At 38.7% G+C, this 25,764-nt stretch overlaps 4 protein-coding genes across 5 annotated transcripts; 3 read left to right on the top strand and 1 right to left on the bottom strand.

Annotated features, from left to right (window-relative positions):
* Positions 1-537: 537 nt before the first annotated feature.
* On the top strand, positions 538-6,095 carry LOC306901429 (transmembrane protease serine 9-like; the record flags this gene model as incomplete). Its single annotated transcript, XM_079469158.1, has 15 exons — positions 538-593; positions 671-774; positions 981-1,060; positions 1,228-1,306; positions 1,444-1,624; positions 1,779-1,912; positions 2,009-2,161; positions 3,933-4,156; positions 4,452-4,519; positions 4,597-4,700; positions 4,907-4,986; positions 5,154-5,232; positions 5,369-5,549; positions 5,704-5,837; positions 5,934-6,095. The coding sequence occupies exons 1-15, from the start codon at positions 542-544 to the stop codon at positions 6,093-6,095; spliced, it is 1,815 nt and encodes a 604-aa protein (XP_079325284.1). The 5' UTR covers positions 538-541.
* Positions 6,096-9,867: 3,772 nt separating this feature from the next.
* Positions 9,868-11,546, top strand: LOC306893112 (chymotrypsin A-like). The gene is made up of 7 exons (XM_079454693.1): positions 9,868-9,964; positions 10,068-10,171; positions 10,249-10,328; positions 10,453-10,531; positions 10,658-10,838; positions 11,082-11,215; positions 11,335-11,546. The coding sequence occupies exons 1-7, from the start codon at positions 9,913-9,915 to the stop codon at positions 11,494-11,496; spliced, it is 792 nt and encodes a 263-aa protein (XP_079310819.1). The 5' UTR covers positions 9,868-9,912; the 3' UTR covers positions 11,497-11,546.
* A 1,161-nt stretch (positions 11,547-12,707) lies between these two features.
* Positions 12,708-14,179, bottom strand: agrp (agouti related neuropeptide; the record flags this gene model as incomplete). Its single annotated transcript, XM_079469147.1, has 3 exons — positions 12,708-12,899; positions 13,607-13,692; positions 14,107-14,179. 3 exons carry the CDS (start codon positions 14,177-14,179, stop codon positions 12,708-12,710), a joined length of 351 nt encoding a protein of 116 aa, XP_079325273.1.
* Positions 14,180-16,816: 2,637 nt separating this feature from the next.
* Positions 16,817-21,888, top strand: atp6v0d1 (ATPase H+ transporting V0 subunit d1). 2 transcript variants are annotated; one of them, XM_079460898.1, is made up of 9 exons: positions 16,817-17,073; positions 18,061-18,232; positions 18,474-18,652; positions 18,844-18,923; positions 19,027-19,104; positions 19,835-20,011; positions 20,323-20,400; positions 20,926-21,089; positions 21,223-21,888. In XM_079460898.1, exons 1-8 carry the CDS (start codon positions 16,947-16,949, stop codon positions 21,085-21,087), a joined length of 1,053 nt encoding a protein of 350 aa, XP_079317024.1. In that variant the 5' UTR covers positions 16,817-16,946; the 3' UTR covers positions 21,088-21,089; positions 21,223-21,888. The 2 variants fall into 2 exon arrangements, with proteins under 2 accessions (XP_079317024.1, XP_079317023.1); XM_079460897.1 differs by having other exon boundaries at positions 20,926-21,888.
* Positions 21,889-25,764: the final 3,876 nt, after the last annotated feature.

Raw genomic sequence — 25,764 nt, 5'->3', positions numbered from 1 at the left:
TGTACAGCACTGATTTGTTTAACCAGCACATAACAATCAACGTATGTTTTATATGTTGAACTGCTTTGATTTCAACAGTTAACATGTTCCAGATTTGGTTGCCTTTTTCAGAAAAAGCTATTTGCACCCGTGTTGTTCTTGTTAGTGCAGTATGAACTTCTTAAGCAACTACTGCATTGTCCAAAGAAAATAGCATAACTTCTTGTGTCTGCCACAAAAAAAAGAGAGAAAAACTTTCGGGGACACGGTCTGTTGGTTATTTGACATTTTATTTTACATTTGTTTAGAGACCTGTGTCAATCTATGTTCACTTTTTTTCTTTTTTGCTCATGATATGTCTATCATTTTTTTCACTTAAGGTGAAATATTGCATATAGACATTTTTCACTCTTCAGTCTTACAAGGTTGAGATAACATGAACAGGTGACGCTATTACACGGTATATGCACTTTTTAGGTATTTTGCAACATATGCAAATGTCATGCAAGGTATATAAAAGCCCACAGTCCTGCTGTGACAACTCAGAGATCTCAACTTAGAAATGGCCTTCCTTTGGATCCTGTCGTGCCTTGCTTTCATTGGAGCAGCCTATGGTATGTTAACATTTATTTCACATTTTTAATTATTTTTTACATCTACAGATCAACTAATACTTATTTTTATTCTTAAGGCTGTGGCAGTCCTGCCATCCCCCCTGTCATCACTGGCTACTCCAGGATTGTGAATGGCGAGGAGGCAGTCCCACACTCATGGCCCTGGCAGGTGTCTCTGCAGGTACATTTAGACATCTTCATTTGCAAGAGACATCTGGATATTTTGAGAACATCTTAAAATAAATGTATTGTAATGTATACAATTTTCATTTCAGAAGTTGCTGACAAATTCCTCTATTGTTCCATCTTGTATGACACTACTGTACTGTATATACATACAGTATTCAGAATGTTAAATAACTTAATAAAACTCATGTTTCACTTAAGGACTCCACTGGCTTCCATTTCTGTGGGGGCTCACTCATCAATCAGATGTGGGTCGTCACTGCTGCTCACTGCAATGTGAGGTACAGTAGACACTAGACCGCCTAAAAAATATAAAGTGATTTATTATGGACAAAACTGTTATTAAAACATTACACTCTTATTTAAAAAGGAGGCCTCAAAACATGTTTCTGTATTCAATGGAATTCTGTAAAGTTCGGAGATAAATTGATATCAATTTTTTTGTTAGAACCTCTCATCGCGTCATCCTTGGTGAGCATGATCGTTCCTCCAACTCTGAGCCCATTCAGACCATGGCTGTTGGCCAGGTGTGTGTTATCATTTATGCTTATTTTCAAACCACTGTGATTTAAGGTTGTAGCAAAGAGCCAACAGAACAAGGGTGCTGCCACTAATAAATTATTAATAATGCAAATGCTAAGGTGTCTTAAACTTTTTCTCAAAGGTCTTCAGGCACCCCAACTACAGCAGCTTCACCATCAACAATGACATTACCCTGGTCAAACTGGCCACCCCTGCTCAGCTCAACACACGTGTGTCTCCTGTGTGCCTTGCTGAAACATCTGACAGCTTCCCTGGTGGAATGAAGTGTGTGACCTCTGGATGGGGTCTGACCAGATACAATGGTATAGATATTAGATATTCTCACAGCATTTCAATTTTAATGTTTTATCACTGTATTCTGTTGCATATGCTTCTGGTATCCTGTTTGATTTTCATATTTATGTTTTCATACCTTTTTATATATCTTATAAAATGCAATATATCTTTATTTCCCAGCCCCTGATACCCCTGCTCTGCTCCAGCAGGCCACTCTGCCTCTACTGACCAACGATGAGTGCAAGCGTTTCTGGGGAAGCAAGATCACAGATAAGATGATTTGTGCTGGCGCCTCCGGTGCCTCATCCTGCATGGTAAATTTCTTAGAATTTCAGTTTACTTTTCATATTTTACTGTTCTGATCTTAAATGTAGAACTTTAAGCTCTAACTCTTTTTTTGTATGTTTCAGGGGGATTCCGGTGGTCCTCTGGTCTGTCAGAAGAGTAACATCTGGACTCTGGTTGGTATCGTATCTTGGGGCAGTGGCATGTGCTCCACCTCCACTCCCGCAGTGTATGCTCGTGTTACTGAGCTTCGTCCCTGGATTGACCAGACCATTGCTGCAAACTAAATCAGCCATTGTGTTTAAAGTTTTTAGGCATGAAGAATAAAGCTCATCAATAAAGTGTGATATTTAGAAAAAACATTCTCTCTGCTTGGTCTTTTGTATATGTTGTAATAATTACATTCACATAGATGGCTTTAAATCTGTGTGTATATACAGGAACAGTGAAACTGAAACATCTTGTCTAGTTGACCACAGTAAATTATAATAGTGTAGGGCCTCTTTATACTTTGCATGAGTTTGTCTGGGGAAAGACATACACATCCGACATTGTGGCTACAGGGATTCTGAGCCATTACTTATACAGAAGGTTGGTCAGGTGCTGGTGGAGGAAAACAATTCCTGGCCCTTCTGAGCAAGCTGAATTGGCTGAATAACAACATCTAACAACTTTGCAGGGCATTTCAGATCTATGAAACATTTTTATGTTCATCAAAACTTTCTGTCACCTAGCTGTTTTGCTCCATGTGTTGTTGCATTATCATTTCAGGGTACAATGTTTGTACTATTACAGTAGATGCACATAGTCCTTCAGATTCAGTATGGAGGCCATAGAGTTAAAACGCGTATTTGATTCTGTAGAGTTGGGCCGATGTGGCTTTACATTTTTTAAAACCCTTTATTCCATTTTGATGTGGTTCATCTTTCATGATTGTATGCTGACAGTACTCTGAATGCTGTGGCTCTCAATGCAGCAAAGATACCAAAGACTTGCTAATTTCAATTAGGAGCCCTTTGGACACTAAACTTAATAAATCCAAAGATCTGAAGTTTATATGTCTAGACACAGGGGTGTCATTTGAGCATGGCAAGGTCTGGCCGCTGCCATACCTTGGCAGTCTGGTCAGGTGTAAAAGGTGTAAAAAGAGCGTAGTCTCATCATCCGCTTCAGTTGTGTAGTGCAAAAGATGTGTGACCTTTAGTTAAAGACTCTGTCGCAAAACAAGTTTGAATCCGCCCAAACTTACTTTTCGATATTTTCAAATCACATATCAGTTATTCCAGAAAAACTTGGGAGACAAGAATACGAGACGATGAACATTTATTTGACAACTGATCGAGAGGAGGTGTAACTATGGTGGTATAAGGTTCTTTGGCGTAGGCTCCGTACATAACTGGCATCCAGAGGGTCATGAAATCCGACACTTCCTGCCTGAAGATGAAGGCAGGTGGGCAGCCATCCCCACTCTGGTAAATGGACAGGGACCATTTGGGTGGCGGTGGGGAAGAATGGGGTTAATATCGGCTGATTCAACTGGGAACGCAAACTAAGGGGAGGTGGCGATCTTATATACTCCAAGTATTAGATGATGATTGGTTAGGTGATGATTGTTTAGGTCTATACGTAATAAGTGATTGAGTCTTCCTGGCAGAACTTGTGCTGAAGCTTACATATATGCACCCAGACGGTGGATGGGTGTGCACCCGGAGAGAGGGGGAGAAAATTAATATGTCATCCAAGTACACAAAGACAAACTTATTAATCATGTAACCCAGAATGCTATTGATCGGGTCCTGAAAGACAGCTGGGGATTGGTTAGATCAAAGGGAAGAACCAGATACTCGAAATGTCCCATAGGTGTGTTGAAGGCCGTCTTCCACTCATATCCTTGCCAGATGCGGACGAGATGGTAGGCATTGCAGAGGTTTAATTTAGTGAACACCCGGGCTCCTTGCAAGAGTTCAAAGGCAGAAGACATGAGAGGTAGGGGATACCTGTTCTTAACAGTGATGTGTTTCAAACCTCGATAATTGATATGGGGTGCAGGGAGTCGTCTTTCTTCTGAACGAAGAAGAACCCGGTGCCAGTGTGGGAGGAGGAGTGACTAATGAGCCCAGCAAGAAGAGATTCCTGAATATACTTTTTCACGGCCTCTCTATCTGGACCAGACACGGAATACAGTTGACCCTTGGCCGTAGAAGTTCCCGGGAGGAGGTCAATGGCGCAGTCGCAAGGGCTACACCTGCGGGGCACAAGAGACAGGAGAAGAGGCAGGGCCCAGACAAGACACATGACAAGACGGGAAGAACAGTCTGAAAGGCAGCAGGGCGGGGCCAGAAGGAGAATTAAAGGGGGAGATGGCGCTCACCAGGACTCTCCATACTATTGGTATACTTGAGCTAAAATATTGCCTATAGACATTTTTCACGTTTCAGTCTTACAAGGTTGAGATAACATGAACAGGTGACGCTTTTACACGGTATATGCACTTTTTAGGTATTTTGCAACATATGCAAATGTCATGCAAGGTATATAAAAGCCCACAGTCCTGCTGTGACAACTCAGAGATCTCAACTTAAAAATGGCCTTCCTCTGGATCCTGTCGTGCCTTGCTTTCATTGGCGCAGCCTATGGTATCTTAACATTTATTTCACATTTTTAATTATTTTTTACATCTACAGATCAACTAATACTTATTTTTATTCTTAAGGCTGTGGCAGTCCTGCCATCCCCCCTGTCATCACTGGCTACTCCAGGATTGTGAATGGCGAGGAGGCAGTGCCACACTCATGGCCCTGGCAGGTGTCTCTGCAGGTACATTTAGACATCTTCATTTGCAAGAGACATGTGGATATTTTGAGAACATCTTAAAATAAATGTATTGTAATGTATACAATTTTCATTTCAGAAGTTGCTGACAAATTCCTCAATTGTTCCATCTTGTATGACACTACTGTACTGTATATACATACAGTATTCAGAATGTTAAATAACTTAATAAAACTCATGTTTCACTTAAGGACTCCACTGGCTTCCATTTCTGTGGGGGCTCACTCATCAATCAGATGTGGGTCGTCACTGCTGCTCACTGCAATGTGAGGTACAGTAGACACTAGACCGCCTAAAAAATATAAAGTGTTTTATTATGGACAAAACTGTTATTAAAACATTACACTCTTATTTAAAATTTAGGCATCAAAACATGTTTCTGTATTCAATGGAATTCTGTAAAGTTTGGAGATAAATTTATATCAATTTTTTTGTTAGAACCTCTCATCGCGTCATCCTTGGTGAGCATGATCGTTCCTCCAACTCTGAGCCCATTCAGACCATGGCTGTTGGCCAGGTGTGTGTTATCATTTATGCTTATTTTCAAACCACTGTGATTTAAGGTTGTAGCAAAGAGCCAACAGAACAAGGGTGCTGCCACTAATAACTATTAATAATGCAAATGCTAAGGTGTCTTAAACTTTTTCTCAAAGGTCTTCAGGCACCCCAACTACAGCAGCTTCACCATCAACAATGACATTACCCTGGTCAAACTGGCCACCCCTGCTCAGCTCAACACACGTGTGTCTCCTGTGTGCCTTGCTGAAACATCTGACAGCTTCCCTGGTGGAATGAAGTGTGTGACCTCTGGATGGGGTCTGACCAGATACAATGGTATAGATATTAGATATTCTCACAGCATTTCAATTTTAATGTTTTATCACTGTATTCTGTTGCATATGCTTCTGGTATCCTGTTTGATTTTCATATTTATGTGTTCAAACCTTTTTATATATCTTATAAAATGCAATATATCTTTATTTCCCAGCCCCTGATACCCCTGCTCTGCTCCAGCAGGCCACTCTGCCTCTACTGACCAACGATGAGTGCCAGCGTTTCTGGGGAAGCAAGATCACAGATAAGATGATTTGTGCTGGCGCCTCCGGTGCCTCATCCTGCATGGTAAATTTCTTAGAATTTCAGTTTACTTTTCATATTTTACTGTTCTGATCTTAAATGTAGAACTTTAAGCTCTAACTCTTTTTTTGTATGTTTCAGGGGGATTCCGGTGGTCCTCTGGTCTGTCAGAAGAGTAACATCTGGACTCTGGTTGGTATCGTATCTTGGGGCAGTGGCATGTGCTCCACCTCCACTCCCGCAGTGTATGCTCGTGTTACTGAGCTCCGTCCCTGGATTGACCAGACCATTGCTGCAAACTAAATCAGCCATTGTGTTTAAAGTTTTAAGGCATGAAGAATAAAGCTCATCAATAAAGTGTGATATTGAGAAAAAACATTCTCTCTGCTTGGTCTTTTGTATACACATCCGACATTGTGGCTACAGGGATTCTGAGCCATTCCATATAGCCATTCATGACCTTTATTTAAAGACTCTGCCGCAAAGCAATTTTGAATCTGCCCAAACTTACCTTTCGATATTTTCAAATCACATATCAGTTATTCCAGAAAGACTCGGGAGACAAGAACACGGGACGATGAACATTTATTAGACAACAGATCAACAGAAGGTGTAACTATGGTAGTATAAGGTTCTTTGGCGTAGGCCCTGTCCATAACTGGCATTCAGAGGGTCATGAATTCCTGAACTTCGCCGCTGGGGTTAATGGACAGGGACCATTTGGGTGGCGGTGGGGAAGAATGGGGTGAATATCGGCTGCTTCTACTGGAAACGCAAACATAGGGTAAGTGGCAATCTTATATACTACAAGTGTTAGATGATGATTGGTTAGGTGATGATTGGTTTGGTCTATACGTAATAAGTGATTGAGTCTTCCTGGCAGAACTTGTGCTGAAGCTAAAAAAGAGTTAACTTGTGCTGATGCACCCAGACGGTGGATGGGTGTGCACCCGGAGAGAGGGGGAGAAAATTAATATGTCATCCAAGTACACAAAGACAAACTTATTAATCATGTCACCCAGAATGCTATTGATCAGGTCCTGGAAGACAGCCGGGCATTGGTTAGATCAAAGGGAAGAACCAGATACTCGATCCAGTCTTCCACTCATATCCTTGCCAGATGTGGACGAGATGGTAGGCAGAGGTTTAACTTAGTGAAGACCCAGGCTCCCTGCAAGAGTTCAAAGGCAGAAGACATGAAAGGTAGGGGATACCTGTTCTTAACAGTGATGTGTTTCAAACCTTGATAATCGATATGGGGTGCAGGGAGTCGTCCTTCTTCTGAACAAAGAAGAACCCAGTTCCAGTGTGGGAGGAGGAGTGACAAATGAGCCCAGCAAGAAGATATTCCTGAATATTCCTGAAACTTGTCCATGACCTCGTTCATGACCTCTTTCTGGACCAGACACGGAATACAGGCGACCCTTGGGCTTAGAAGGCCCGGGAGGAGGTCAATGGCGCAGTCGCAAGGGCTGCACCTGCGGGGCACAAGAGACAGGAGAAGAGGCAGGACCCCGACAAGACACACGACAAGACAGGAAGAACAGTCTGAAGGGCAGCTGGGCGCTGCCAGAAGGAGAATTAAAGGGGGAGATGGCGCCTACCAGGTCTCTCTATACTATTAGTGGGCTCTGTCCTTTAGCGGGCACTGGAGAGCAAAGTGACCATTCTTGCCACAATATAAGTAAAGTCCCTGGGCCAGGCATTGCTGCTTCTGCTGGGGGGTGAGGCGAAGGCGTCCTAGTTGCATGGGTTCCGGACCTGGTTAAGGAGCAGCGGAAGACCAGGAAAAGGATGATGTAATCCATCACCGAACCCCCCTTCTGGCTTGAGCGGCTGGTTCAGACTGGAGGTGCTTGAGGCAAGCATTGAGTTCTGCCATCTGGGCGTTGAGCTCCCCTACATCCTGGGCCGTGGCATTTAACTGGGTAGCCTGCTGTCCCAACATTACTCCCTGCTGCCTGAGAGCGCTGTGAAGGGGATCGGGCCTGCTGACTCCATGTTGGTCAGACCATTCTGTTTAGATTGACTATGTAGTCAGATGCAGAGTTCAATTACAGACCATTATTTCACCTGTTGTTCAACCTGGTTCAGTCAAGTTCCGGTTACAACTAGACAGCGAAAGACACAACAAACTGAATACAAATTACTTACCAAATTTGGTAAAAACCACGTCGACTGATCACAAGGTGAACAGAGCCCCGGTATCCTACCTTCCATGTAACTAACTTACTCCACTTGGGCTGGTCTTCCAGGCCTTGCTGGGCACGAGGCGACTTAAAATGCTCAACCTCGTTGCAACGCATTTGGCTACTGCACAAAAGCGCAAACCCCGACACAAATTAAAATTCCCGCCTGGAATTAGCCCTTAAAATAACAAAACTAAATGAAAAATCGAAATAACAAACAGAACTCTGCAGGAAGGACCGTAAAAACTATCCAGCTGAAGCACTCTTACTAACCAGAGTTCTTTTCTGTCGTAAATCAAACAACCGGAAGACATAATCACCTGGATAACAATGAATCAAAACTATCCCAGAGGAGCCCCCAATTTATGTTATGGTGTAGCTTGTTCCATAGACTAAAAAACCCCAATATATTTTATTGAGATATAGGCAATGAAAAATAATAATATTAATCATCTAGGGGAGAAAATCTCATCTCAATAGGATCACAGTTTCCATTTAAAGTTAATTCAGAAGCTTATCATGTTGCTCAGGAACAAATTACCCCCCTCCGTCCACACATCCACATCACCTTTAAAATCAGGACTCAACTTTCTGCTATTCCTTTTCATAAGTCTTAAATATATGTCGCACTTAAATCCCATTAAGAAATAATGACATGTGTTAGTTCTGTTCTGTTTACCCTGAGGGGGGTTATTGCTGCGTGGGAGTTTTTTGCCCAGAACAGAACCATTATGGCAATTTATACTGTATACTAATTGTCAATCATTTTTTTACATTAGTGATCCTGATGGAACTATGTTTGATCATCATGAGTTACATTTTGTTTAATCTTTTTGATGTTAATTAGAATCAGAAGAATCAAGGAGAGTGAGGCAATGTAAATATCGCAATAGTTCCATTTAAATGTGTCCTAGAAAATACTTTTATTACTACAGTATTAGCCACATACCATTTGACATCATATCAGCACTGAATTAAACAATCAGCTATTTCTGCAACATTTGACCATTCAAATATTTGGCTTAGAGCACTTCTTATATTACAGCCTCTTTTTTGGGTCTCTTTATAATTGTTTTTGCCAGACATTGTAGAGACCCAGGAAATGCTGGGATGAGAAGAGGGGTAAAGGAGCTGGGAAAGGACCACGGTACGGTAATCCTAGTATGAAGTACTGTGTAGTATTGCTTCAGCAATGTGCATAATGCAAATGTACAAGTACAGCATTAATCATTCACGTATTAGCAACAGGCTGCCTGGGGACGTCTATGTGTTCTGGGAATTTTTGCAGATGTGAATTAAAGTCCTTGAAAATGGAAACATGTGTTTATCAGTATGAAGAGAAATATAACCTGTAAAGTCAAGGTTACTGCAGTCAAAGACTTTTACAAATGATATTACTTTATACGTGAAGAAAATGTACAATATATAGACAGGTGCAAATCAACTGTAACATTTCCAGATAAATCTACAACATCCTTTTTATGCTGTCTAATTAAGAGAAATTACATACAGTACATTACATTAAAAAAAGCACACAGGTACTAGCAGCTGCAGTGATATGTGTAATATGTCATGGTCATTTCTAGTAAACAGCTATTATCAAATACGATTCTGAGCACAGGTCAACACTGATTAACAAAATGTTAAAGCCAATTCTCCTTTTTTTTATATAGAGAATTTTTGTATTTGTTATAAATATAATCGTTCCATATTGTGAATTATTGGCATTCGTTCTAAAGGATATTTATGTGTGAAAAATGTAATGTTAATCTAAAACAACTGCTGTCATTCAGAAGGAGCCTTATCTTTTGTAGGCTGAAGAAAGATATTTTTTGTACAATATGGCAGAGTGGTGAGATAAAACATTGAGCAGATAGTTGGGGATTGGATATATAAAGACCTCAGAATAGCAGAAACCTTTAATTCCAGCTATGGCCTTCCTCTGGATCATCTCCTGCCTTGCTTTCATCGGCACAGCATATGGTATGATCCTGTTGTTCTTATTTTAAAACACTCTCATACCTGCTTGATGCTTTTCTTTCATTTATGGAAGGATGCATGATTTGAAATCACTTTTGTCTTCCAGGCTGTGGCGATCCTGCCATTCCCCCTGTCATCACCGGCTACTCCAGGATTGTAAATGGTGAGGAGGCACGTGCTCACTCCTGGCCCTGGCAGGTGTCTCTGCAGGTAAACATAGGCATTACTTGGCATCTTGCATGTTAAATTACCTTCAGACTTGCACATTTACATTATGTTCGTCACAGGACTACACTGGCTGGCACTTCTGTGGTGGCTCTCTGATTAACGACTTGTGGGTTGTGACAGCTGCTCACTGTGGTGTGACGTAAGACACGTATTAAACTTATGATAATAATCATAAATCATAACCGGTGATTTAAGGTTTAATATTCTAATAAATACACTGACCCACTCACAGAGTTAATCTGGAATGTACATTTTTGTTCTAGAACCTCTCATCGCGTCGTTCTGGGTGAACATGATCGTTCCTCTAACTCTGAGCCCATTCAAGTCATGAACGTTGGCAGGGTATATATCTTTTATTTTGTTGCGTACTGTACCTGGTCAAAAGCATTTTTCTTGACAATTTAAAGCCTAAAAGATTAAAACTGCTGCTTAAGAACACAATCGCTGAATTGCTTTATCTTCTCAAAGGTCTTCAGGCACCCCAACTACAACAGCAACACTATTAGCAATGACATCACACTGATCAAACTGGCCTCCTCTGCTCAGCTCAACACACGTGTGTCTCCTGTGTGCGTTGCTGAAACATCTGACAATTTCCCTGGTGGAATGAAATGTGTCACCACTGGATGGGGTCTGACCAGATACAATGGTAGGTTCATTACTCACATGTGATAATGTTACAGTTGCATTTATTCTATTGTATATATTCTTCTCAATTGCATACACTTTTCTCAGTTTTGCATTCTGTAACTTTTGTTGTGTTCTCAGTTTTATCATGGGATAAAGTCAAACCTTAGGCTACTGAACCCGTTCTCCAGCCTGAGTCATTTAAGACTGTATGTTTATGTTTAGGTTATTAAACTTTACTCTCCAATCGTTTATTGCAATCCAGCCCCTGATACTCCTGCTCGTCTCCAGCAGGCTGCTCTGCCTTTGCTGACCAATGATGATTGCAAGCGTTACTGGGGAAGCAGTATCACTGATGTGATGATCTGTGCCGGTGCCTCTGGTGTCTCTTCTTGCATGGTGGGTTGCACCCGAAAACAGTTATAAAATCTACAAATTGTTTAATCCTGATATTTACACTAATTGCTTTTGAAAAACTGAACGCTGATAGCAAACAAACTCTCCTATGTGTGTTTCAGGGAGATTCTGGTGGTCCTCTGGTCTGTCAGAAGAGTAACATCTGGACTCTGGTTGGTATCGTGTCATGGGGAAGCGGAACATGCTCCACCTCCACTCCTGGAGTGTATGCCCGTGTCACCAAGCTCCGTGCCTGGATGGACCAGACCATTGCTGCAAACTAAACTAAGACCTACTGTCCTGGTGTCATCAACAATAAAGATGTATGATTTCACTTTCGGTTCCTTTTCCTGGGTTAATGAACCAGTCATAAAACATTTATAAACATGTTTTCATCCTATTTTTATCAGCATTTTGGTATATCACAAAGAATGATGCTGGATGGAAACGCCATGTGCATAAATTCTTAAAATGTGCATAAAAAAACGAATGCACTCAATAAATTACTTGATGCACATCAAAAAGTCATGTGACTTTAATGTGCGGTATAACTGGATTAACCCAGAGCCTTTGAGAGAGAAAGAGAGAGAGAGAGAGAGAGAGAGGAGAGAGAGAGAGAGAGAGAGAGAGAGAGAAAGCGAGAGAGAGAAAGCGAGAGAGAGAGAGAGAGAGAGAGAGAGAGAGAGAGAGAGAGAGAGAGAGAGAGAGAGAGAGAGAGAGAGAGAGTCAAGACAACGGAAGTGGAGCCTTCAGATGTTTTTTTCTTTTAATTCTTTATTTCTTTTTTTTAGTTTAGAACTGATGTTTTATTACTTTTTATAGCTCTTCCAATAACAAACAATCAGTCAAACAGTACTGTATGCAGTAACCATTGTTTATTGAAATATATGAAAAATATTTAGGACAACGTTTAAGATTAACCTTAAAGTTGATAAAAAACAACACCTGCAGGAATAAAATGATGAAGGGCTCTTGTTCTATGCATTGGGCACATTGTATCTCTTATATGTGACCCTGGACCACAAACACAGTCTTAAGTAGCATTGTATGGGTCAAAATTATAGATTTTTCTTTTATGCCAAAAATCATTAGGATATTAAGTAAAGATCATGTTCCATGATGATATTTTGTAAATTTCCTACCTTAAATATATATAAGCTTTATTTGTGTGAGCGGATGGCCTGCTACAGTGCCTCTGATGAGATACTTCAAAGGCAATTTTCTCAATATTTAGATTTTTGTACCCTCGGCTTCCAGAAATTTAAACAGATGTATCTCTGCCAGATATTATCCTATGATAAACCATACGTCAATAGAAAGCTTATTTATTCAGCTACAAAAATTCAACCTTAAGACTGGTTATGTTCAGGCATATGTGTTCAAACCTCTTTATGGATAGTATAAATCTGTGTAGGCAGTATGTTTACACTATCCATATTCACATTCTTTGGTAGTATACACAATAAATGGACACAGTTCAGGGTAATGCTTGGCTCTATGGATGTTCATGTTTGCAAGCATGGTCCATGCTGCGGCAGTAACAGAAAGCCTTGAAGAAGCGACAGTAACACGTATCGCAGGGGTTACAGCAAGGCAGGTGGTGTCCCAGACAGGACTGCTGATGTGGGATACAGCGGCTGGGAGAGCGAGTCCCTCTTCTCTGCAGCTGTAGAGCTTTACCGCCATCCTGTGGACATGAGAAGAAAAAGTACACTTAAAAAGACACTTCATCAGTTAATGACACAAATAAGGACTGTCATTAATGACAGAAAAGTTTGATCAACAATAAACCTTTACTTAAAGGGATAGTTCACGCTCTCGTCATTTAAATCCTGAATGAAAGAAGATATTTTAAAGAACAACTGTGTTTAGTTATCAACATTCTTCAAAATATCTTCTTTCAGTCATACAGGTTTGAAATGACAAGAGGGTGAGTAAATGATGACAAATTGGGTGAACTATACCTTTACCCTTTAAAGGTATAGTTCACCCAATATGTCATCATTTACTGTATATATCTGGGGCAGTCAAAAATGATAGTCAAAGGTGCCCCAGAACTCTTTGTTGTCATAAATTCTTCAAAATATCTTATTTTTTGTTTAACATAACATAAAGTTTGTCAATGGTGCCTCAGAAATCTCAGTTGCTAACATTCATCCAAATGTCTTTCTTTGTGTTCAACAGAACAAAGAAATGTATACAGGATTTGAAAAACTTTGATGAGTAATCAGTTTGATGAGGATGAGTAATTCTTGACATAATTTTAATTTTTGGGTGAACTATCCCTTAATGGCAGCAAAAGACACACATTTTAATGAGAGCAATCCCTATAATTAAAGTAAAATTCTGCAAGTCACTTGATTTTTTTAGATACAGTACATTAAATGTCATTACCTCATCATAGAAGCTAAGTTCTTCTATAATTTTTTCTTCTGCTGAGTTTATTTCAAATTGCTCTGGATCCACTTCAGGTAGTAAGTCTTCACCGTGAAAAACACAAATGAGCCAAACACAAACAGCTATATTATATTATTTTAAAATTCATACTGTAATTTTGCAACTTAAGGTTTTGTGCCATAAATGCTAAAGTGCTAAATTCTGTTAAGTGAAGTCTATTTATATTAAAATAATGATTAAAATGCAAATATTATATTCAAATATTTTCTTTTGACACAGTCTGAAGGAAGACAGTCAGCATCATCTGCTATTTGACTACAAAAACATGATATTATTTGTAATTTAACAAAATATGTTAGAAACTACATTTCTGTTTTACAAATAAACATTTTATTTTCCATAAATACATGCATATTTTAATTTATCAACAAAAAATGTGGCACTCTTTTGCATTTTTATGAAATAGTTTAAATATTTATCATATGAAATAATCTTACCTGTATCAGAAAAGGCAACAGAGCTTTGACTTCGTCTCAGGTTTGAATGTGATGCCAACACCATGACGTTCATTATAACCCAGCAGAAAAACACTGCGTTCAGCATCATAATCAACTCATAAGATAAACTTCAGCCACACTTTTGATGATCTGCTTGAACCTTTTCACTAAAGAAATCAAGGAAATACAGATTAAGGTTAAGCCCTTTAAAAAAAATTGAAATCTTGCATATATCAGCAAATGTTTTTGTCAGTCTGTTTGCTTTCAAATTTGTGAGTGAAGTTGTGAGTGTGGGTGTTTTACCTACCTGCAGTGATCTGCGTCCCTAGTTGAGGGCGTAAACAAGACTCCTTGATTTATAAAGCTGCTTCTTGAAGTGGGAGGTGAGGACCACATCGTGCTAATCAGTGCGTGGAGGTGTGGTCTCATGTGCCTGGCAAAACCACTCATACACACAAAAATTATTTAGACCTAATGATTTTTATATTGTAAAAACTGTATTAGTTATCCCATAACCTTCACCTCTAAACCTAACCATCACACAAACATTTCTGCATTTTTACATCATTTAGTATGTTTAATAATCAATTTCCATCATGGGTACTGCTGGTTGTCCATATATTCTGATCTTTTCAATATTAAAGTGACAACATTTAGATTTTGCAGTGTGATGAATAATAAAAATATAAAATATAAACTACTAATTAAATGGTTACGGGCATTGGTTAATCCTTGTGCAAGGCACCGCATGTACTTGTACAGGGAATATGTTTAAGCCGACATGCCATATTGATACGTAATGTTGCCCCTCACTTTTGATTACTAACCAGTAAACACTTCATTACTCAGAGCGGGTTAGGAAGCTAATACATCTACAATCAGCTGATGACTGCAGCCGCCTGTTTAGTGCTCATGACGCAATACATCCATTTGCAAGGATCAAAGATAATAAAATTTATGAGGATGAACTTTGTACTGCATGGTCAGATTTATGTGCTTCTAATGACAACTAGCATGTATAAGATTTAACAAAATACTCAGATACAATGTATATAATGCAATGTATGTCGCTTTGGAAAAAGGGTATCTGCCAAATGCATAAATGTAAAACAAAATGTAATTTATTCAATTCAATTCCACCTGTTTATTTGTCACATTGTACAAAACATACAACTTGCAGAGAAGAGATTTTTTTGCTTTTGTGTGTGAGCATACAAGAATGTGTAAAACATATGTTGTTTAAGTACGGGCTGCATGACTCAATAAAGTGGTCACAGTATTATTTTATCTCTTTAAAGAAAAGTGAAACTAGAAATTAATAAAGAAATACAAATTATAATTGAAATATGTGTAGATTATATGTGTGTAAATTTTACATCTACATTAAATGCGAGTGTGTGTCTGTAATGCTAAAATATAAATGAATGACGTCTCATCAACAAATACCTGCCATTATTTTAAACCACGATTAGCTTTTATGTCTGATTTTGAATTAAGCTCGTTTTAGTTCATATCCTGCTGTTTGGAACACATAAATGACATATCGGAACAAATAATGGACTGAGCGTTTCATCCGAAAGGGAATTTATCAACATTTAATCTTGTAGCAACAAGAATTTACAAAAAAACAATGCTGAGTTCACAGAAATCTATTAATAATCCATGTGAAAATGTACATTAATTACCAGGTTCTGCTCAAGGCCATTATCCCAAGCCTTTTCATTTATCACATCATAGGTTCAATAAACCTTACCATGAAACAAAACATCATAAGTTGATTCAAGTGCACCATAAACATGAGTGCAGTGTCTTTCAAAAGCCAATTGCCTTTATTCCAAAGCATTTTAATTTATTTAAAACATTTGAATTGCTTTACAAAGATAAATTGCGAATGTCCATTCGCAATTTATCTTTGTAAAGCAAGAATAAATGTTCCAACATTTAACACACAGAAAGATGACACATAGAAAGAAAAATATATTTATACTTATAAAATGTATGCAGTGTGTACTTTATTTTATTATTATCTGTTAACCGCGACAGTATGTGTGTCCAAAAGCCACGTCGTGGCTTGACCCCCCATGATATTTGTGTTCCAGGAGGCCATCATTGAAATAGAGAAGAGAAGCCTATGTCACACGCTATGTTGCAGTGGCGCCGCCATCTTGGAAGGATAATACTCAATGGCTATTATTGTTTTGATATGTACCGTTACTTGTTTTGTTTGATATACAGTATGGAGAAATCGAACAAATGCAACATTCAATGCGGCGTGACACCGAGACTAATGGAAGCATCCTATGTACATTCTCACTAAATATCAATTATAATATTTCACAGTTGTGCTTACTTATGAAGAGTTTGGTTCCAGAATGAGAACTCAAATTAAAAAATCATGTTTTTTTATTGTGCATTCCAATTAATATCAATCAAACTTCAGTTTGTTTGTTTGATTTCAGCCATAATAACTCAAAACATACAGCTAACTAACACAATAAAAATAACAAGATTTTTTATCTCACTTTTAAAACAAACTCTTCATATGTGGATAACAGAAAAATAAGGGATATATTTACTGTTCCACCAAAGAACAAAACATGGGTTTTTGGTGGATCTCAGCTTCTACGTTGGTTCTTCTGATGTGTTGCATGCAGTTGCTCAGGGCTGGTCTGAGATCAGTTTTAAAGATTTGACGGTCAGATGTTTGGTCACATGAGCGTGTGTTTTAGTGCGCGTGCACGTACATCCGGGTATCCGCTGAGCAGCTTCCCTATCTTGATTCTTGTCAGACGGCTACATCTCAATTTTAGCTAGCGCACTTTTACTCTCATTGTTTCATCATGCCTTTCTCAGAATTATATTTTAATGTGGATAATGGTTATCTAGAGGGGCTGGTGAGAGGATTTAAGGCTGGCATTTTATCACAGGCCGATTATTTGAACCTCGTTCAGTGCGAAACCCTGGAAGGTGAGTCGTGTGTCAGATCGGAATATATCTTTTAATTTATGACTTTCTAACATACAGCTGAACGTGAGTGTGCCATTTATGTTATATTCGTTTTGAATAATCGTTATTTTATCAACCCTGTCATAAATCGTATTATAATCCAGCTAATGTTAGTTAGCATGTTTCATTAGCCTGCGCGGACCAGCTGAGTGTTAACAAACAGAGATCAGATTTTATATTTTCTTTTGTCCGGATATTAAGATAATAAAAAATACATGTGAACAATATAGTGCTACTGTTACTGCTTCTCTTTAAGGGTCTCTACATATGAACGTTAACTGACATTCATCATGACAGCCACACATCTAATGTATCAGCTTCTGAGGTTTTTGTTTATGTACGTTATCTAATAGAATTGAATCTTTTTTATGTTTATTACACAGCTTTATTCTACATACAATTAAACTTACTGTATTGCTGTATCTAAGGCCCCTGTTTAACCTTACTGGCTGGGGTCCCGTGATCGGTGTTGATTTTTACACTTGTCCAACGTGATTAAACCGACCAGTCGTGTTGTTTATTGTAGTGATTGAGGTAAACGGAAGGTTTTTAAGGGAAGATGCAGGTCTTATTTGAGAGATGATGGTTAATGGTGAGCCAGAGTCTGGTGCTGGTCATGTGATGTGTCATGACGTCAGTAATGCAGGGCATTTAACCTGCGCAAATTCACATTTTACAATTGAAGAAGTCTATTCGTGATCTTACTAATTATTTAAATATTTCTTAATGGAACATGGTTGAAATTATAGTAAGGTTTGTCTATCCTGTTCAGAATTCATTGTAATTTCTAATTGTGACTAACTTGGAATTTCTGGCTGCGTTTTAAGGAACTGGAAATAGTGAAAAAAGATCACGTAGACATGACAGCCAGAAGCCAACCTTCAGTATTTTCCATATCGGTGTGTGTGTGTGTGTTTTTTTAAAGGTCTTTCTTTCATTTCATTGTAGACCTGAAGCTTCATTTGCAGAGCACCGATTATGGCAGCTTTCTGGCCAATGAAGCCTCCCCTCTCACAGTCTCTGTCATCGATGACAAATTGAAAGAAAAGATGGTGGTCGAGTTTCGCCATATGAGGAACCAGTCCTATGAACCTCTGGCAAGCTTCATGGATTTCATCACGTACGTGCGGTCAAATGGAAGAAACGTAGAGTATCAATGCGTATGGTCAATGTGTTTGAGTACAATGCGCTAAGTACACAATCTGTGGAATGTGAGACTATACTAGACTCATTATTTACAAAGTTATTAGAGTTTACTGAATCAATTAAAACATTTCTGTTGGTTGAAATCAAATCAAATATTACTTGGAAAACTCACTATGATTTTACACAGTTATCTGGTGCTCTTCTGGTGTTTGCAGATACAGCTATATGATTGATAATGTCATCCTGCTCATCACCGGAACTCTGCATCAGCGTGCCATCTCCGAGCTGGTGCCCAAATGCCACCCACTTGGCAGCTTTGAACAAATGGAAGCAGTCAACATCGCCCAGACTCCAGCAGAGCTCTATAATGCTATCCTTGTAGATACACCGCTTGGTAAGGAAATCCCTTATGAAAAGTTATCCACTTCGAGTTATGTGGAAGTGAGTGAGATGCGATGCCTGCAACGTATTGGTGTTATTCATTTGTTAGGATTTCAGAGTGCATGTGTAACAAATGAGTCCTGTGTAAAAGTGAGAATAACATCCCCACTTACAAGCTAAGGGCTTTCATCTCTGTCTTTTCAGCCGCTTTCTTTCAGGACTGCATCTCTGAGCAGGATCTGGATGAAATGAACATTGAAATAATACGTAACACCCTTTACAAGGTCAGTCTTGCCTTTAGAAGTCTGGGAAAGAAATGCCTAATCACTAGTTTTCCGTATGTTTTGATAAAAACCATGAGCTGTTTTTGATTCTTTTCTTTTCCAGGCCTACCTTGAGGCTTTCTACAAGTTCTGTGCATCACTTGGTGGAACAACTGCAGATACCATGTGCCCTATTCTGGAAGTGAGTGATCACCCGTAGACATATATACAGTTATTCTGTAAAGGCAAACAATTAGGGTTTTAGGGATTGTCAAATAATCCTCTCATCACGATTGTTTGAACTCATCTGGATGGTTTCAGATTATCGCAATTATTGCACATCTCTATAGAAAACACAAGGGGGAGCTGTACGGCCTCTGCATATTGCATATTTTTGTCAGTGTATATATTGTGACTAAAGTATGGTAATACTGGTTATATGTACAACACAATCACTTTAAAAACCAGCCTACCAAAATTTTGTTAAGATAGAAGTACAATTTTATTATAGTCTTGCATGTGAGAAAAAAAACAGTCTAGAAGTTTTGCTATGACTGATAGCATTTTAAATGGTCACTTTTAATTCACCCCTGATCAATCTACTCAATTTACAAGTATTTGGTGGTTGTATTATTGACACGTAAAATCCTACACCTTAAATAATTTTTTTCCAATGTATTAAATGTCAAAGTCTTAAAACAGCCAATTGATCGCCAAAGCCCCAAAACAGACAATTAATCGTCATTTTTGCAATTACTTATTAGACAATTAATCATCAGCCAAATCTCATAACCGTGACAGCCATACAAACAATGCTTTGATCACAGACTGGTATTTAGTGTACTGTTTTTATTTGTTACAGCCTAAATGTATTATATCATTGAGATTGTTTGTCAAAACGTCACATGCAATTTCCTTGTCTTGTATGTCAGTTTGAGGCAGACAGGAGGGCTTTCATCATCACTATTAACTCTTTTGGTACGGAGCTCTCCAAAGAAGACAGAGCTAAACTTTTCCCTCACTGTGGCAAGCTTTACCCAGAAGGTCTAGCACAGTTAGCCCGGGCAGATGACTATGAGCAGGTCAAAGCTGTGGCCGACTATTACCCTGTGAGTATGTGAGCTCTATGCAGACCTTGTGTTGCTTGCTCATTCACCCACTCATTGCTTCTTGCATGTCTAACCAAATGTATTTAGACAGTTTAAACGTACAGAATGAGGAATGACATTTGATATGTAGATTTTTCAATGAAAGTTGTTTGTGTTATTGTTCTCAAAGACTTATGGATGAAAATAGCCAGTGGGTCATATCTGTAAATGTTTATAACATAATATATGTTTAGCTGTGCTTATGTTCTGTTAGTTCACATAGCCTGTCATGGCTACAAAATGTTTTGAGGATTGATTTCATGTTTCTTTAGGAATACAAGCTTCTCTTTGAGGGTGCTGGCAGCAACCCAGGAGACAAAACACTTGAGGATCGATTCTTTGAGCATGAGGTGAGTACCAGCTTTCACAGAGTTAAAGAGAATGTGATTGCACTGAATCTTAAATGTATTCAGTAATACGTTAAGTTCTTGGCTATGGATATACTAGGCTCTATGTCAATGGTTCTCAACTCTGGCCCTCAAGATCCGTTGTCCTGCCGAGTTTTGCCCCAACTCGTTTAAACACACCTGAACAAGCTAATCAGCGTCTTCAGGAACAGATGCATTCAACTTAATGCAGGGCTGTGCAAATTCCTTGCCGTATCGCATTAAAGTACCGCGAGAGCTATTCAAATGCATACGCATCAGTTGGCACTTGAATAGCTCTTATGGTACTTTAATCATACGCCAATAGAATTGCGGAGCACTGCATTAATTTAAACTCCTTTATTCCTAAGGAGGCTGATTAGCTTGTTCAGGAGTGTTTATCAGAGTTGGGGCTAAACTCGGTAGGAAAATGAATCTCGTGGGCCAGAGTTGAGAACCACTGCTCTATGGTTTTGTTCTAATGTGAAAACATGGGTTATTTGTTTTTAGGTGAAACTTAATAAGCTGGCCTTCCTGAACCAGTTTCATTTCAGCGTGTTCTATGCCTACGTCAAGTTAAAGGAGCAAGAGTGCCGAAACATTGTATGGATTGCAGAGTGTATCGCCCAGAGGCACAGGGCTAAGATTGACAACTACATCCCCATATTCTAATGGTACATAACTCTTGAATAGTGATCCACATGGCATGTGTTAACTGTGCTCTGTGTTACAGTTTAAAAAAATATATGATTCTCCTTCCTGTTTCGTGCACTACAGCATATGTTTCATTGTTTATTTGTTTTCCAGTAAAACATTGCTTTTTCCATGACGTCCAATTGAAGATCTCTGTGGATTGCCCTTAAATCATTGAGGTTTTAACAAATTTTTCAGCAGTTTGTTGAGTGTAGAAATGCAACTTTTAAACTTCACAGTCAGTCTTGTGTAAGTTTATGCAAAAGTCTCAAATAACCAACTACACTGGTGTCGTAAAGGAAAGTTCTGTTTTTAGTCCAAGATAAAAAAAAATACATTCCATCATTATTTTGTATGCATTATGTATTGCATCCTTTTCAATTAATGTACACTGTCCGATTAAAGCTTCACTGAACTCCTCATCTCAGTGCTTTTAGAGAGTCCAGTTTTCACATCTGAGAAATGTACCCTTTCAAAGCAGAAACACTGAGGATTTACATGAGAAATGTCCTTTTGTGTGTTCATTTGACCTGTTTGTGAGAAATGAGAATTGTGTGCTTTCCAGTTGTAAATTTGTGTTAAAATATGTGCTGACCTAATTTATGGAGTAGGTATTTTATGATTGACAGTGGATTTAGGAAGGTCAGATGGATCTAGTATTACCTTGCGCTCGGTTGTCTTGCAATGTAAAACCTATTGTACTGTTGTAACCATATTGTCGGTTTAAGTGATTTAAATGAAATATATGTATATATAATAAACTGTTAATTTGTGCTCGCATTATTACTTTCTTTTTGCAGCCAGTCTCTAAGAATATCGGTTTATGCAAACTGTGGTTGCATTGGTCTACCACCAGATGGTGCAAAGAGCCCAATCAACCCACATCTGCGGTTCACTTTCAATAGGCCTGGCCTTGACTGGTTTCGTATTAGCACCAAACTTTCTCGTACCACTATAACAGCTTTGTAATTTAAATTCAACTTTTTTATTACTGACAGGCATTTAACTCAACACAATGAATGGAGTAAATAGGAATCACTGTAACTTGTTACTATAAACATAATTGGTCAAATGTATGAATTGTGATGAGGTGAGTCAGATGCGTTCCAGAGAATGTGCTGTGCTAGTTGGCAGAGAGAGAGGTGTCTTCCAGAACACACGTGAGGCCTCCGGGCCTAATGATGTTGTGTTTACATTAACACTATTACTCTCTGTACTCAGCCAAAAGCTGAACTATACCTAAATATGTGCATATTGTAACAGCCACTTACTGAAACCATGCACTCTTCTGAGCTTTTTGTAAATACTTAGCTGAGTTTGAACATGTAGCCTGTTTTCCATGGTTTTGATATGTTGATAAGAAACGTTCCCAGGGCTCCCACACAGTACATATAGTTCTATATTTTTGTTTGGGTGAACTTTTGTTATGTTTTATCTTGTATAGTCATGTTTTTAATGACACAATGGGGATCCCTTCCTCTCTATATGCTTAAACGTTAAGATTCAGGGCTCATTAAAACATTTACTGGCTGAAACAATAACACCCATAAAGCATCTCCAATCTTTTCCTCTAAATATATTTATAAAATAAGCTATAGTGTTGTTTTGAACAACGATAATGTTACAATGGGGATTGAAGAGTTCAGACACACTTCTTTTGGTTTGTGTTTATTTATCATCATGAATCTTTATGTGGTAACTCACTAAGATCTTATTGTTTATCAAAGTGCTGAGCTTTAGCTAGTACTTTAGCTGAAACTGCTTGTTTATGAAATGAACAAGAGCCAATTAAGTTAATGATATGTACATTTTACTCACACATGCATTGCAGAAATATAATCTAAAGGGTAAGTGTGTCAGGAAGTGCACTGTAAACATTAACACACTGTTGTATCTTCATCTATTGGGTATCTGGAGCAAGACCTTGCATAGTTATTAAGTTGATACTGTGTTAAAAGGATACCAAAGTCAGGTGTGTACAACCTACATCCTAACTATTCTCTTATTGGATAGAAAAAAGTGTTGAATGATGTTAGAAAAGATAACTTTTGTTGGTAAATACAGTTATAAGTTTGCTGTGGTGGTCCAATGAGGCCTGCATAGGAGAGGGCCTTTGGTAAGCTCTATTTAGAAAAAAATATATTTTAAGAAGAGGAAACTGTGACACTGTGAAACATTTGCATTTAGCAGGCAAGCGCCTACATGTTGCATGTGGTCACACTGGAGATGCAGGTTAGTAATTTTTTCCACATTTGTTTTTGAAGCATTTTTGGCACAAAAATTATAGATACGTTTGGAAAATGATTGACTGTATGATAATAACAGTAACAAACAATGCATGTCTGTAAAAGAATGCTGTTTCTATTCATCCTTTTGAACAAGGAAATATTTATTTTCATGTATGTCTTCATCTATTAGTTTGTGCATCTCTTCACTAGCATCACTCTTATTGCAAGAAGGCTAGGCAGCTTCAACTGTATGAGCTTTTTCTTTGACAAGATCTCTGTTGGAAACCAGAACCACACAAATAGCCTACAAATAAGATGTTTTTGTATGCCTCTTTTAAGTAATGAATGAGAGGAAAAGTTGAGTACTTTGATGTATGCAGCGCTGTACTCAGTGACCCCAACTTACAAAACAGACCCAAACAACAGAAACAATAGCAATGTATGGGCAGCCTGAAAGCAAATATCTGGAATCTGCTTTACAGTCACTGCACATTAAATGACGTCATGATATCATCTTACGTCGGATTCAGGACAGCGTTCTGCGAAAGTGAACAAGAGCACAAGGTTGAAGATCAGGATCCTCCATCAAGCCAGTGGTGGAATGAATACTGAGATTCTATTACAATTCCATTTACATTTATTCATTTGGCAGACGCTTTTATCCAAAGCGACTTACAAGTAGTTTTCTACAGTGGCACATCAGGGGTAAGGTGTCTTGCTCAAGGGCACTTCAGTCATGACCTGCTGGCACTGAGATTCAAACCGGCAACCGATTCACAAGCCCAACTCTCTAACCACCAGGCCACAGCTGTTGTGTATACTGCATGGTCTCGCAAATTTCGGTCATAACCCTTGAGTTGTTCCAAATCTGTATAAATTCCTTTATTCTGATGAACACAGAGAAAGATATTTGGAAGAATGTTTGTAACCAAACAGATCTTGGCCACCAAATTCTTCCATGATACATTCACATATTCTTTACCTCTGTGTTATCATATTCATCATTATTCTTTAACACAACGGAACGCAAATGACTGAGGAGATACTTCTGGCTGTATAATTCTATTCCTTGAAGTTCTTGGATATCCAATTGACTCTGGCTGGCACAAACTTTACTATTTTCCATCACTCTCAAGTACACTTTATGAGCGTCATATGTTTGGATATAATTAGAGTGTTGATTTTGGCAAAGATCCTATGCTGGATTTGGACCTGCGACGCTCTGCAGCAGTCCTCACTCCTGGGAGAAGTTGGCAAAAGGGACTGTGGCCTTTAAACCTGTAACACTGCTTCCGCCGTGTTGAAATGTTAAGCTGTTAGGTAGACTTGTATGTCAGATAATAACCCGGTCACTTGCTTGTTTTAATCACAAAAACAGCTCTACAAGTACTGCTGCATGTGTCGGTGATGAAATGTTTGACTGGAAAGCCTGTTAATTTGACCCCATCTTTTGATTTTAGCAGACTGTCCTGTGTCATAAATAATAACCCCCCCACCACCCAGGGTTTAGTTGTGTGTTATGAAACATGTTGTGTTTCTTTTTTTTAATTAATAAACCATTATTAATAAACGCTTTTTATCTTACTTTGTTCTTTGTCAGGTTTCTCAATTCTTGGACACGTTCGGCCCTTTTTGGCCATTTCTATTAAGAGTGACAATGTAGAAGGCACAAACTAAGGAGGTAAACAGATTTGGAACAGAACTTGGATTGTCTACATGAGCACCATAGCTCAATGTGTCAGTGTATGTGAAGAAACTGTTAAGCCGTGCCTCTGACTCCTTGAATGTATTTTGATAAGCGTAGGTGCCCTCCTTGCAGTGAAGCATTTTCTTTTGAAATAGAAACTTGTGGGACCATGTGAAAGGCTTGCCCCTTTAATACCAGACTTTAGTTTACCTCATAGCTTGGCGAAACCACAGTTGTCATCTTGTTTAGTGGATAAACAATAAAGAGATTTTTGAGTTGAGCTCCAACCACACCTGAACCAACAAATCATGGTTTGGATTAAATGCTTGGTTAGGTTTGAAGGTGTTCTTTTTAGGAGCAGGATTGAAAACCGTCTAATAATCCACAGAAAATGAGTTTGTACAAATAAATGAAAACCAACTGGCCCTTACATGGTACTTCAAGCTACTTTATAAAATACCATCATTGCCATAACCTGAATGGTATTGACCAAAAAGCCTATTACTCTAGCTCCATGTACATTTATATTCACACATCTGGCAGATGCTATCCAAAGCTATACTTACATTGCATTATACTACACATTTGTTTCAAAGTATGTGCAATCCCTAGGTTTGAACCCAGGAGCATGGCGTTGTTAGCGCAATTATGGCATCATGTCAGTTTAATGTGGAAAAATATGGTACTTTGTGACCTCAACAGTCATGCAAGACTCTGTTGGCACAAGTATCCAGTCAGACA

The sequence above is a fragment of the Barbatula barbatula genome, assembly GCF_947034865.1.
Source record: "Barbatula barbatula genome assembly, chromosome: 1".
NCBI lineage: Eukaryota > Metazoa > Chordata > Actinopteri > Cypriniformes > Nemacheilidae > Barbatula > Barbatula barbatula.
The sequence above is the reverse complement of the archived record's forward strand: the minus strand, read 5'-3'. Positions and strand labels throughout refer to the sequence as shown.